Consider the following 12,807-nt stretch of genomic DNA (forward strand, 5'->3'; position numbering starts at 1 on the left):
TTAGGGGTTAATTTTAGGTTTAGCGTTTACAGCGTGCTTCTGTCTCCGCGCTGTTGTCGCCCTGTGATGATGTCAGCTACGCAGTTTCGTCGAGCGCGCTTTAGTCGAACGCGGTTTTGTGGTGGAACCGCTAATCCTATCATGTCCTGAGGGCCATCTCTTAATCCCATCACCCCGGAGCTGAAGGGGGCATAGGGGTAGGGGGTTGCTCTGTCTTTAAAACATGTTCCTCTTTTTCTCATCCAAGGAAATATAATATTCTGCCTTTTTAATATTCCCCAGAATATTTCCTTTTTCTAGGAGGGGTGGGTGGGTGCTAACTTCCTACAAGGGAAAGATAAGTAGAAGGGAATACAGGTAGTCCTTGCCTTACAACTCTTTGCTTAGCGACCGTTTAGAGTTACAACAGAGCTGAAAACTGACTTACAGTCATTGAAGCTCTCCATATGCACACAAACAACAAAGGGATGTCATAGATCATAAATCATAACGTCAGCCTCCGCTTTGCTACTGCTTCGGCTGCCATTGAAACGGGGAGGGGGGGCATGGTATTTGGGAGTGGACTCATTGTTGTGCTGGAGGAAGTTTCTAGACTGAACTCTGAACTGACCACCTTACTGCGCATGTGGAGGAGGAGTGTTTCCCGCCAAGTGAAGAGCCAAGGTGGCGCAGTGGTTAAATGCAGCACTGCAGGCTACTGCTAGATCAGCAGGTCAGCGGTTCAAATCTCACCGGCTCAGGGTTGACTCAGCCTTCCATCCTTCCGAGGTGGGTAAAATGAGGACCCAGATTGTTGGGGGCAATATGCTGACTCTCTGTAAACCGCTTAGAGAGGCCTGAAAGGCCTATGAAGCGGTATATAAGTCTACTGCTATTGCTATTGCTATAAGGCCAACGGTCCAGCATTCCATCCTGGTGATGCCTTTCGAAGTTATCTCACACCTGACATTTGGGAGAATTATGATTGGACTGTGCACGGGATGCCAAGGGGAGGGGAATGAATTATACAATATAATATTCGCTTTCACGCCTAATTAACCAGACTTGGTTTAGCTTTGCAACTGTTCATTTATAATTAATAAAAGTACACTTGATTTCAACAAATGGAGTCCAGTGGATTTCTTTCCTGATTATTGAATGAAGAAATGCTGGCACATAAATCTTAATCATAAGGTGTAGACAAACCAGTAGGAAAGATGGGGAGATGAGAAGGATAACAGCAATACATACTTACATGGGTAAATATCCTTAGGCATAAGACAGTGCTGATGGAATTGGGTATTTAGCAGAGTGACGGCACAGAGGGGAAAAATCAAATTTATAAAATTATAGGATGGGGTGGGATTTCTCTATTTTTGAGAACAGGATACATCTGCCAAAGATGAATAGGTGACATAATTGTGAGAATTTAGTTAAAAAACAAGTTAATAATTGCAGATTCCTTTTTTGCGCGATTTTATACCTTCCCCACACCAAAATAATAATAATAATAAAATCTCTGAGGACTTTAGTTCTTTTAAGTTCATCACTGTAAATCAATTTAAATAGTGCCTGAAAGCTCTAACTCAAGAAACTGGCATTAGTCCAGAGTGAATTAATCTGAAATTAATTTGATTTTGAAAGGCTCCATCTGGTGATGTTTGGGAAAGGCAGTTAGACAGAGAAAGAAAGATATAAACAAATGATCATCTGTATTCTCCATGCCAGATGTTTTCTGGGTTGTTGTTTTTTTTCTTCCCCTTTTAAAAGAACTAAAAGTATTTTTTTTTAAAGTGATGGAAAGGGTGATGATGCAAGCTATCTCTTGAAATGGCAGTAATTTGCTTTTTACAGATGTGTTTTTTAAAAAAATCAGAGGTTCTAATAGAGAAGAAATGGGAAGGAGACTTCAAGAGAGGTAACATTAGTAACCTTAAAAACAGAGAATTGGACAGCCGTAATCTAATTTCATTGACAAGGAGTTGTGCAAAAGAAATGAGGTGAAATTGACAGTGTGTGCTATAAAATTAGGGCATTTAAACAGAAATCGAGTGGAAACGGGGGTGAGTTCCTGCCAGTTCTAATCTCTTCTATAGAAGAGGTTCCACAAATCTACAGTGCCGTTTAGAACCGGTTCCAGCTCCCTCCCCCCGCCCATCTGCACATCATCAAGATGAAGAGCAAGAGGAGGAATTCTGGGAGTTGAAGTCCACAAGTCTTAAAGCTGTCAAGTTTGAACACCCCTGGTTTTTTTTTCTAAAGGGTTAGGGGTGCAAGGGTCTTGTAATTTGACAGCTTTAAGACTTGCGCGCTTCCAATGCCAGAGTTTCTGAGCCAACATTTTGGTTGCTAAGCAAGAGCGTTGTTAAGTGAGTTTCACCACATTTTACAAATTGGCCATGCCCACCCGGTCACATGGCTGGCAAGCCACTCCCACCCGGTCACATGGCTGGCAAGCCACTCCCACCCGGTCACATGGCTGGCAAGCCACTCCCACCCGGTCACATGGCTGGCAAGCCACTCCCACCCGGTCACATGGCCAGCAAGCCACTCCCACAAAGCAGGCCACAGCTACAGAAGACGTTCTAAAAAATTTTGAAACCCACCACTGAGTGGAAGGCACGTTGTCAACCTTAAGAATATGAACTGAAATCGCAATCAATGGCCTCTGCAATGAAGGGTATTATTTTCAGAAAGAAGTTTGTAAACTGGTGTTTATTAATCGCACCACGGTAGTCTGATTCATGCAACATACTAAGCTATGCCATGGCTGAACCAAACACGGAGTTCGCACAACTGCTAACCCACTCTACGGAAACCATTTCAGCTTATCACCTTATATGAACAAGAGGTGGGTTGCCAATTTTTTTTACTATTGGTTTGCTTGCGCAAGAGCATTCCCACCAGAGGTGGGTTTCTCTGGTTCGGACCAGTTTGGACGAGTAGGTAGTAACCTCGCCTGCCACGCCCCCAAACTGGTTCTATCAGTGGCGCCATAGATGCCGCCATCTTGATTTTTGCTTCTGCGCATGCACAGAAGCAATTTTTCAATTCATGCACATGTAGCATGCATCAAGAGCGCGCATGTGCAAAGTGCACACACACACACACACACACACACACACACGCCACATCCCTGAGTGAACCAGCAGTGGCAGCAGCTGGAACCCACCCCTGGTGCACCTGCGACGCTTTTGCACATGTGCAGAAGTGTCCGGGCAGGTGTGTGGAATCTCCCGCTGCTGCTACTACTGGTTTGCTCGAGTTGAACCGGAAGCAACCCGCTTCCGGTGTGGACCCCCACTGCACTTAGACCCCACAATTGCATACAATGGCGTGTTATTCAGAAGGTTGCATACCTAAGGGTCAGTTTGGTGTAGTGGTTAAGGTGCTGGCCTGGAAACCAGGGGACTGTGAGTTCTAGTCCCGCCTTAGGCATGAAAGACAGCTGGGAGACTTTGGGCCAATCACCAGGAGGCTGTGAGTTCTAGTCCCGCCTTAGGCATGAAAGACAGCTGGGAGACTTTGGGCCAATCACCAGGAGGCTGTGAGTTCTAGTCCCACCTTAGACGTGGAAGCCAGCTGGGTGACTTTGGGCCAATCACCAGGAGGCTGTGAGTTCTAGTCCCACCTTAGACGTGGAAGCCAGCTGGGTGATTTTGGGCCAATAAACCAGGAGGCTATGAGTTCACTTTGCGCATGCACTAAATCTCACCTTTTCCTGCAGCCCCAGTGAGTAAAGCAGCTGAGACGCAGCAATCCACTCTGTTGTGCCAATCAGCTGGGCTTCAAACAAAGGAAATATAGGATGGAATAGAGCAGGAGCGGGTGGGCAGGGCCAACTGATTGCCGGAACTACTGATTCGCCCAAACCAGTCTGAACTGGCTGAATCCCACCCCTACCTGAGCTCAAAAGTGGCAACACTGAAGCTTCAAGATGGCTTCAGCCAGGCCAGCTTCAGGATTGACATTAAATTGGGATTAGCCACTCTTAGGAATGCATTACCTCCCACAAGTGCCATAGCTACACTTTCTTGCTTTCTGTAAGCCCCTGTTGGTCTTCTGTTGCTCGTTATATCGCATATTTGAAAGCTATTAACTCAGTACTGTGGCCATTTTTCATTCTGGAATCATTATCAAAATGAGAGCATTGTCCCTACCTTTAACTGGAGATGGATGCTCCTTTTGCCTGCTTTTAACTCTCTCCCCCCTTTCATCTCATAAGTTGTTGTGTTGTTTTGTTTCTTCTAATACTCTCCATTTCAACCCATTTCTGGAGAAGGTTGGACACCCATTTTGTGAGAGGCTTTAAGCTTGGTTTATTGTGCCATTAGGGAGGTGGGAAGGATCTTCCAGGACCTGCCTCCTCTGTAGCTTCATGACCCAGATATCCTTTTTAAGGACTCCAGAAGGAGAAGATCATGGGGGAGTAGATGACAACAAATGTTCATTATGTCAGAATATTCATGAACTGGAATAGGACATAGCAACAGGTCAGCCGTTGGGGACTGGCTGGTATAGGGCATGGTAACCAGGTCAGCCAATGTATGGGCATGGCAACTGGCTCAGCCAATGGGAACTATTTGGTGACTGAGAGCCATGCCAGACGTCATGGAGCCTGGGCGTGGCTTACCGATGTAGCTCTGAGTCTGTGCAAGAGAACTAGTCTAGTCTGCAACTCTAAATCGAAACTGAAACTGTTCTCTGCCGTTCTCTCCTCTGCCTGTTTTTGTCTATAATTCTCTGCCACGTCAGAAGAACCACTGTTGCATATATTACTTCATTTGTTATTATGTATATAAAGAGAAGTTAATGAATCCTGCTGAATCAGTTATCTGTGTGTGCTTTCTGGATGTGATTTCTGCAACAAACTCTGACACATTATTGGTTTATGGAAACCATTGTAAGCTGCTCAGCACCATTGATTGAGAATTACAAGTTTAATAAATTATTGTTTTGTGGTTGCCGCTGCTATTATTTCGTTAATCGTAGCACTTTTATCTGAAAGGCCACCACTGTTTGTTTTTTTTCCCCTTTCCTTTTTGTTCATCGACATGGAATCACATCTCCCCACAATTGCCCTTTCTCTAACCACCACCTTTCTCTCTTGTGTTTTCTAGCAACGGCACAGCTAACAAGATGAATGGCGCTCTGGATCATTCAGACCAACCAGACCCCGATGCCATTAAGATGTTTGTCGGGCAGATCCCCCGCTCGTGGTCAGAAAAAGAATTGAAAGAACTTTTTGAGCCTTACGGAGCTGTTTACCAGATCAACGTTCTCCGAGATCGGAGTCAGAATCCACCCCAAAGTAAAGGTAAGGGCATGTTGAGATCCTGTTTTTTTTTTTATTGAGTAGGTGGGCTTCTTCTCTGATTGGTTGTAAGGTTTCTCAGTGCCTCTCAGGATTTGGAAACTTGTTCCTATATCTTTTCTGACCTAGGCTTCCTGTCAGGTGCTGCTTCATTTAATAATCAGGAAAGAAACCACTCAACATTTGGTTGGAATTAAGTGTACTTTTACTAATTACAAATGAATAGTAGCAAAGCTAAGCTGAATCTGGTTAATTAGGCGCGAAAGCAATGAATATCATGTATAGTTCAATCCCCTCCCCTTGGCACCCTAGTCCATAGTCCAATAATAATCCCCCCAACTGTCAGGTGGGAGATATCTTCAAAAAGCCTCATCAGGGTGGGATGCTGGACAGTTAACCTTGGTGGGAAACTCTCTTCCTCCACATGCGCAATGAGATGGTCAGGACAGCCTCTAGAATATTCCTCCAGCACATAATGATTTCCCCTCCCAAATACCATGCCCCCCTCCCCGTTTCATTGGCAGCTGAAGCAGCAGCAAGGCAGAGGCTGACACTTCCCCAGCTGCACAAAGCCGAGTCCTGTTCCCGATAAACCCCTTTTATTTAATTCACAGTGAATTCCTCTCCCAAAGTCTTTCAAGAGAGTTCACAATTACCGGCCTTTATCAGGTTTGGAGAGTGGCCAGGCCGATATATTTCAGATGCTGCAATACTTGGCAAGAATGCAGGAATGAACTAACTGCCTCCTGCAAACTCCACTCCCCTTTCGCTCCTCTTTTATTCCCTATGGGAGGGGCCATTCACTGTCCACCTGTGGCCTCACTCCCAAGTCAACCCTTGTTCCTTAGCTGTTCCCTTCATCTGGCAACTCTGTGCATGCTCACACTGGGAACAGACTCCAGATATTCATCTGCCTCACTGATGTCTGACTCTGAAGGCAGCTGATAACTGTCAGATGGCCCTGGCCCCCACTCTGCCTGCAATGCAGAACCCTCCTCAGAGCCTTCCCCAGACTCCAGGACTGGCCCATCTTCCTCCCCAACCTCTTCACTGTCCGAATGTGCTGCCAGCTCCGCTGGGGCCACAACAATATCCAACCACCTGCCGAATTGATAAGGAGTCCCTAATATGTGTTATTTGGTAAAACATCACCAGCTGGGTAACATTATCGTTAGAAGGGGGTAGGGATTGCTTGGTTATTTTCTTACATGTGTTTCATTGCCCAACTAGGTAACATCATCAGTGCTTGAAGGGAGTGGGGTTTGCGCTCAGTTTATCTTCAAGTATCTTGTCCTGTCAGTGTTTGTGAACAATGGAGAATTCCAGTAAGGATGCCACTCAGACAAAATCTGCCATCAACAGTCACATAGAGATAAACCAGATCTACATACCTTTCAAAAGACACAATAAAAAAAGCTAAAAAGGAAACAAAAAGAACAGAACATGTCCCTTCTAACAATCAACACCCAGATAAGCAGAGCTTATCTGGGTGTGACCTCTAGGGTGGAGTACTGCAATGTGCTCTACATGGGGCTGCCCTTGAAGAGTTTTCGGCGACTTCAGCTAGTCCAGAACGCGGCCGCGCGAGCGATTGTGGGTGCACCTCGCTTCACCCACATAACACCTATCCTCCGCGAGCTGCACTGGCTACCTGTCGATCTCCGGGTGCGCTTCAAGGTGCTACTTGCCACCCATAAAGCCCTACATGGTAGTGGATCTGGGTACTTGAGAGACCGCCTACTGCCAATTACCTCCACGCGACCTATTAGATCTCATCGATTAGGCCTCCTCCGAGTCCCATCTGCCGGTCAATGCCGACTGGCAACTACGCGAAGGAGAGCCTTCTCGGTGGTAGCTCCGACCCTATGGAACGATCTCCCCATGGAGATTCGTACCCTCACCACCCTCCAGACCTTCCGCACAGCCCTCAGAATCCCGTCAGGCCTGGGGCTAAGACTGTAACCCGCCCGAATGGTATGAATGTTGTGTTTTTTAATTATGTATTGTCTTATATGTTAAAAAGTTTGTCTCCCCCTCCCCCTTGGATTGTGAGCCGCCCTGAGTCCCCCCAGGGAAAAGGGCGGCATATAAATAAACTTCTATCTATCTATCTATCTATCTATCTATCTATCTATCTATCTATCTATCTATCTATCTATCAGAGATAGTGGAATGGAATGGAATACAGAACAGAATAGAATAGAATGGAATTCTTTATTGGCCAATTGTGGTTGAATATACAAGGAATTTGTCTCCGGTACATAAGCTCTCAATGTACATACAAACAGAAAAGTGATAGGTCATAGATCCTAGTTATAATCATTAATCATAAAATACAACAAGTGATAAATCATTGATACCAATAGTAGAAATTATTAGGAAAGATGAGAAAAATGAGAAGATGAGAAGGATAATATCAAGACAGCCTACTCTATGGGTTAAATATCTTTAGGCTTAAGACAGTGATGTGGGAGTTAGGTGTTCAGCAGAGTGACGGCACAGGAGGAAAAAATATATTTCTGTCTACAAAACAATACTCCAATCAAGGAACTACCAAGTCAGGACAACAAGCTAACAGTGAAGAATAGCCTAATCAAGGAATCACCAAGAACATTCCTCCTAACACTGTAACCCTGGTGATGCTTTAATGGTTTTAAGCGTGAGAATTGGCTGTAAGTCCCTTTTTTCCAGCCCAACTGTAACTTTGACAAGACGCCATACGAATGCTTGTAAGTCGAGGACAACCTGAATTGGCAACGGAATTTGGGAGTGTAGAATTTCTTGAGGATTTTCTCATTGTTCTGAATCAATTCCCAAACGCAGAAATTGTGCTTCCGTTGTTGTTGTTTTTTCAATGTGGAGCAAAGTTCTACTTTTATACGTCAGTGTGATAGGATGTGAATCCTTTGTGGTGGTATTTCATGGTCCTTTCTGTTAACTTGCAATTGAAATGAAGATTATCAGTGAACCATGAGCTTCACTGCCAAAAGGTGCGTGGGGAAGCTACTCATTGCATTTAAATTAATTTAAAAGAGAATTTAAGTGCTTTTATAGAGTACCTGATTTACCCAACGGTTGCTGGGGTAGAATACAGGAGGACTTTTATTTCAAGGGTTATTACTTATTATATTGAGCTTGGTTTATTTTGGGTAGAAAAACCTGATTTAGTTTCACATTTGCAACCAATAACAATTCGGTGTGCAAATCAGGGGTGGGCTGTTGCTGGCATTACTGCCGGTTTGGGCGTGCAAAAATTTTGGCCATGCACGCTCACTTTGTCCACACGCATGCCAGATTGCACGCTCTGCGCATGCGCAGAACCAAAAATCAAGACGGCGGCACCATAGGAGAACTGGTTCAGGGGCATGGCAGTCCTGGGTCATTGCCGGTTCCAGCGACCCGGGCTGCCAAACTACTCCTGGTTCAGCCGAACCAGTCCGAACTGGTAGGAATCCACCTCGGGTGCAAATGATCGAGTGATCTCAAAGGGTTCCACCACAAAACCGCGTTCGACTAAAGCGCGCTCGACGAAACCGCGTACCTGACGTCATCACAGCGCGACGAAAAAAGCATGCTGTGAGCGCTAAAGCTAAAATTAACCCCTAAACCTAAACCTAATCCCCCGAAACCTAACCCTAACCCTAAACCTAACCCTTAACCTAACCCTTAACCTAACCCTAACCCTTAACCTAACCCTAACCCTAACCCTTAACCTAACCCTAACCCTAACCCTAAACCTAGCCCTTACCTTAACTTGAATCGGCTTGCTTTCAAAGCGCTTTTTAAAGCGCCCTTTTTTCTCCGCGGTCGCTGTTGTCGCGCTGCTGATGACGTCAGCGACGCGCTTTAATCGGGTGCGCTTTAGTGGACCGCGGTTTTGTCGTGCCACGATCTCAAAGCACCAACAATTTTTTTTTTTCAAGGAGCAGCAGGTGATTGTCCTGAACAAATTTCTAATTTTCCTCTCCAAGAACATCCCAGCAGTATTGGAGTTAAATACTTGGACATGTGAGCATTTGAGCCGAGCAGGGATTTTCAGACGGTTGCATCCCAGCTGCAGCGTGTTTCGTAATTGACAAAGCACAATATTGATTGTGGGCTTATTAAAACCACATGCACATTTTTTGTAACTGAGCAGGCTGTGCAAAACAAACCGAAGCTGATCTACTGAAGTCTTTCTCCACCATCAATGTCCTTGTCCTTCGTTGATGCCCAATTATTAGTCATATCGGTTTGTCTGGTTGTAAAGAAGCCGCAAATAGAATAGAAGAGCTGGAATTTTTATTTTTTTTAAACTAAGTGCAATTTATTGCCATTCAAGTTCTTTACCCTTCCATTTTTTTCCCCCCTGGGTGATGGCTCTTATTCTTCAAAATAAAGAAGCTTAAAGCTTTATTTTCCATTATTGTGAGACGGCTGTCTGACATCACTCCGGTTTTCCCTGCTTATGACAGTTTCTGTTCTGTCACTGAATCCTTGCATAGCTTGTGATTCCTCATGAAACCGTAGCATTGCTAGAAAGAGAAAGTAAAGGTTTCCTTATCCGGTCATCTCCAACTTTAGGACACGGAGATGCCGAGGAAGCCAGCATTGTCCGAAGCCTCTTCAAATGGTCATGTGATCAGCATGGCTGTACTCCACAGGTGCACAGAACAGATTCGGGCAGTGAGGAGGTTGGGGAGGAACAAGGGCCAGTCCTGGAGTCTGGGGAAGGCTCTGATGAGGGCTCTGTGTCAGAGGCAGGGAGGGGGCCAAGGCCATCTGGTAGTTATTTGCTGCCTCCGGAGCCTCCGGAGCCTGACATCAGCGAGGCAGAGGCATGCACAGAGCTGCCAGAAGGCAAGAACAATTAAGAAAACAGGGTCAACTTGGGAGTAAGGCTTGGAGATGATTGGCCCCTCCCGTAAGACCAATAACAAGGAGACTGAGAGTTCTAGTCCTGCCTTAGCCAGGAAAATCAGCTGGGTGACTTTGGGCCAATCACCAGGAGACTGAGAGTTCTAGTCCTGCCATAGCCAGGAAAACCAGCTGGGTGACTTTCGACCAATAACAAGGAGACTGAGAGTTCTAGTCCTGCCTTAGCCAGGAAAGCCAGCTGGGTGACTTTCGACCAATAACAAGGAGACTGAGAGTTCTAGTCCTGCCTTAGCCAGGAAAGCCAGCTGGGCAACTTTCGACCAATAACCAGGAGACTGTGAGTTTTAGTCCTGCCTTAGGTCTGACAGCCAGCTGGGTGACTTTGGTGAATTCTAGTGTAGTCTCTTTGGCATGAAAGCCAGCTGGGTGAAGGAAGGAAGGAGCACTACATTTCCCTTACAGCCCAGTATCCATGGTTTTAATTGGCACATGTTGGTCTTTAACATCAGAGATTAAATTTGATGGTGCATAAATACATTATTTCTGGAAAGCAGGGAAGAGCCATGGATTCCGCAGGCTCCACCAGACAACTTAGACTTTAAAGGAAGGGTTTTCTGAGAGAGTCCCCGTGTCTTGTCCAATAATAAAATTAACCACCAAAAAAGGGGATTTGTATAATCAGGCCTGCCTTGAAAGAATTAACACGGCGTGATTTATATTTGGAACAATAAATGAACTGTAAATTGTTTGTCTGGCATGTTTCACTCTTGTTTCTTTTAATGAATCTACCCAATTAGCGATCTTTAGGGCAGATACCATAGAGCCATGATTAAATTTTTAATTATGTTTAAACTATAAAACAAACAGTGGTACCCAGTAATTTAAAGCAAACATCGGTTGAGGATGGAAAAACAGGAAAAACCGTGTCCTTCCCTTGGCTCTCCATAAACCTTTAAGATCCGCCTGACAAACTGTATAAGAAGTCCTCGGCTTACAACCACAATGGAGTGGAAAATGTCGCTAAACGAGATATTTGTTGAGTGAGTTTTGCCCCCATTGCAAAAGGTGGGTCGCATGGCCACCAGACTCTGAAACGGTCGTAAGTAGGAATCAGTTGCCAAGCATCTGAGTTTTGATCACATGACAAAATCGCACGCACACCAAACCAGGATTAATGCCGGCAGCAACCCATCCCTGGTTCTTCTTTTCATTAAACTACCGTATTTTTCGGAATAGAAGACACACTCTTTTCCCTCAAAAAAGAGGCTGAAAATCTGGGTGCGTCTTATACACTGAATACAGCGTTTTTGCCTCTCGAAGGCCCTTCCCCTTCACCAAAATGTCCATGCAGAGCCTTTAGGAGGCTTCCAGAGTGCTCAGGCAACTGGAAACCAAGGAATGAGTCCCCTTATCCTCACACTTCCTTCTCACACTCACAGTAACTGTGAGAGGGATCTGGGAGTCTTAGTGGACAACCATTTAAATAGGAGCCAGCCGTGGGCAGCAGCTGCCAAAAAAGCCAACACAGTTCTAGGCTGCATAAACAGAGGGATAGCATCAAGATCACGTGAAGTGTTAATACCACTTTACAAGGCCTTGGTGAGGCCACACTTGGAATATGGCATTCAGTTTTGGTCGCCACCATGTAGAAAAGATGTTGAGACTCTAGAAAGAGTGCAGAGAAGAGCAGCGAAGAGGTTTAGGGGACTGGAGGCTAAAACATAGGAAGAACGGTTGCAGGAACTGGGTATGTCTAGTTTAATGAAAAGAAGGACTAGGGGAGACATGATAGCAGTGTTCCAATATCTCAGGGGTTGCCACAAAGAAGAGGGAGTCAAACTATTCTCCAAGGCACCTGAGGGCAGGACAAGAAGCAATGGGTGGAAACTAATCAAGGAGAGAAGCAACTTAGAACTAAGGAGAAATTTCCTGACAGTTAGAACAATCAATCAGTGGAACAGAAGTTGCCTCCAGAAGTTGTGAATGCCCCAACACTGGAAGTCTTTAAGAAGATGTTGGATAGCCACTTGTCTGAAACGGTATAGGGTTTCCTGCCTAGGCAGGGGGTTGGACTAGGAGACCTCCAAGGTCCCTTCCAACTCTGCTAATGTATATGCACCCCCCCACACACACCAAAAGGTTGCAATGGGGGCACCAGTCATAACAGGACAAAAACTGTTCAGTCTCAAGTGGGTGGGCTTCAAAAATTTTAGCAAGGGATTCTCTGCTCGTTTGCTGAGTGGGAGTGGCCATGGTGGGCGTGGCCCAGGTGGCGTCCTGCACCGTGGGGGGTGTTTTTGTCCTTCCTGGGCTCCAGAGGCTTTTCTCGAGCCTCCGGGAGGGCAAAAATGGCCTCCCCAGGCTCCAGAGGCCCCCAAACTTCCAGTAGGCCCGTTTCTTGCCCTCCCCAAGCCTCTGGCGCAATCTGCACTTACCTACATCCAGAACAGGCCACGTGGGGACTCCGGGGAGGGGAGGGGAGGGATGGGCAGGGCGAGCCAGGAGTGGGATTTTGGCAGGGGTGAAATGCTACTGGTTCGGGCCAGTTCTCCCGAACCAGTAGCAAAAAAATGCTACCCTTTGCCTGAACCGGTAGTAAAAAAAGTACTAGTTACTTACTTACTACTTTTTTACTTTAACAAAGTAAAAAAAAGTTC

At 45.7% G+C, this 12,807-nt stretch overlaps 1 protein-coding gene across 1 annotated transcript in view; it reads left to right on the forward strand.

Moving 5' to 3' along the window:
• Positions 1 to 12,807, forward strand: part of CELF2 (CUGBP Elav-like family member 2) — a 329,921-nt gene that overhangs the window by 127,080 nt on the left and 190,034 nt on the right. Inside the window, exon 2 of the mRNA XM_032221591.1 lies at positions 5,100 to 5,296. Within this exon, the coding sequence (XP_032077482.1) occupies positions 5,100 to 5,296 (197 nt within the window). The remainder of the gene's footprint in view (positions 1 to 5,099; positions 5,297 to 12,807) is intronic.

Source organism: Thamnophis elegans, chromosome 7 (assembly GCF_009769535.1).
Source record: "Thamnophis elegans isolate rThaEle1 chromosome 7, rThaEle1.pri, whole genome shotgun sequence".
Classification (NCBI taxonomy): Eukaryota; Metazoa; Chordata; class Lepidosauria; order Squamata; family Colubridae; genus Thamnophis; species Thamnophis elegans.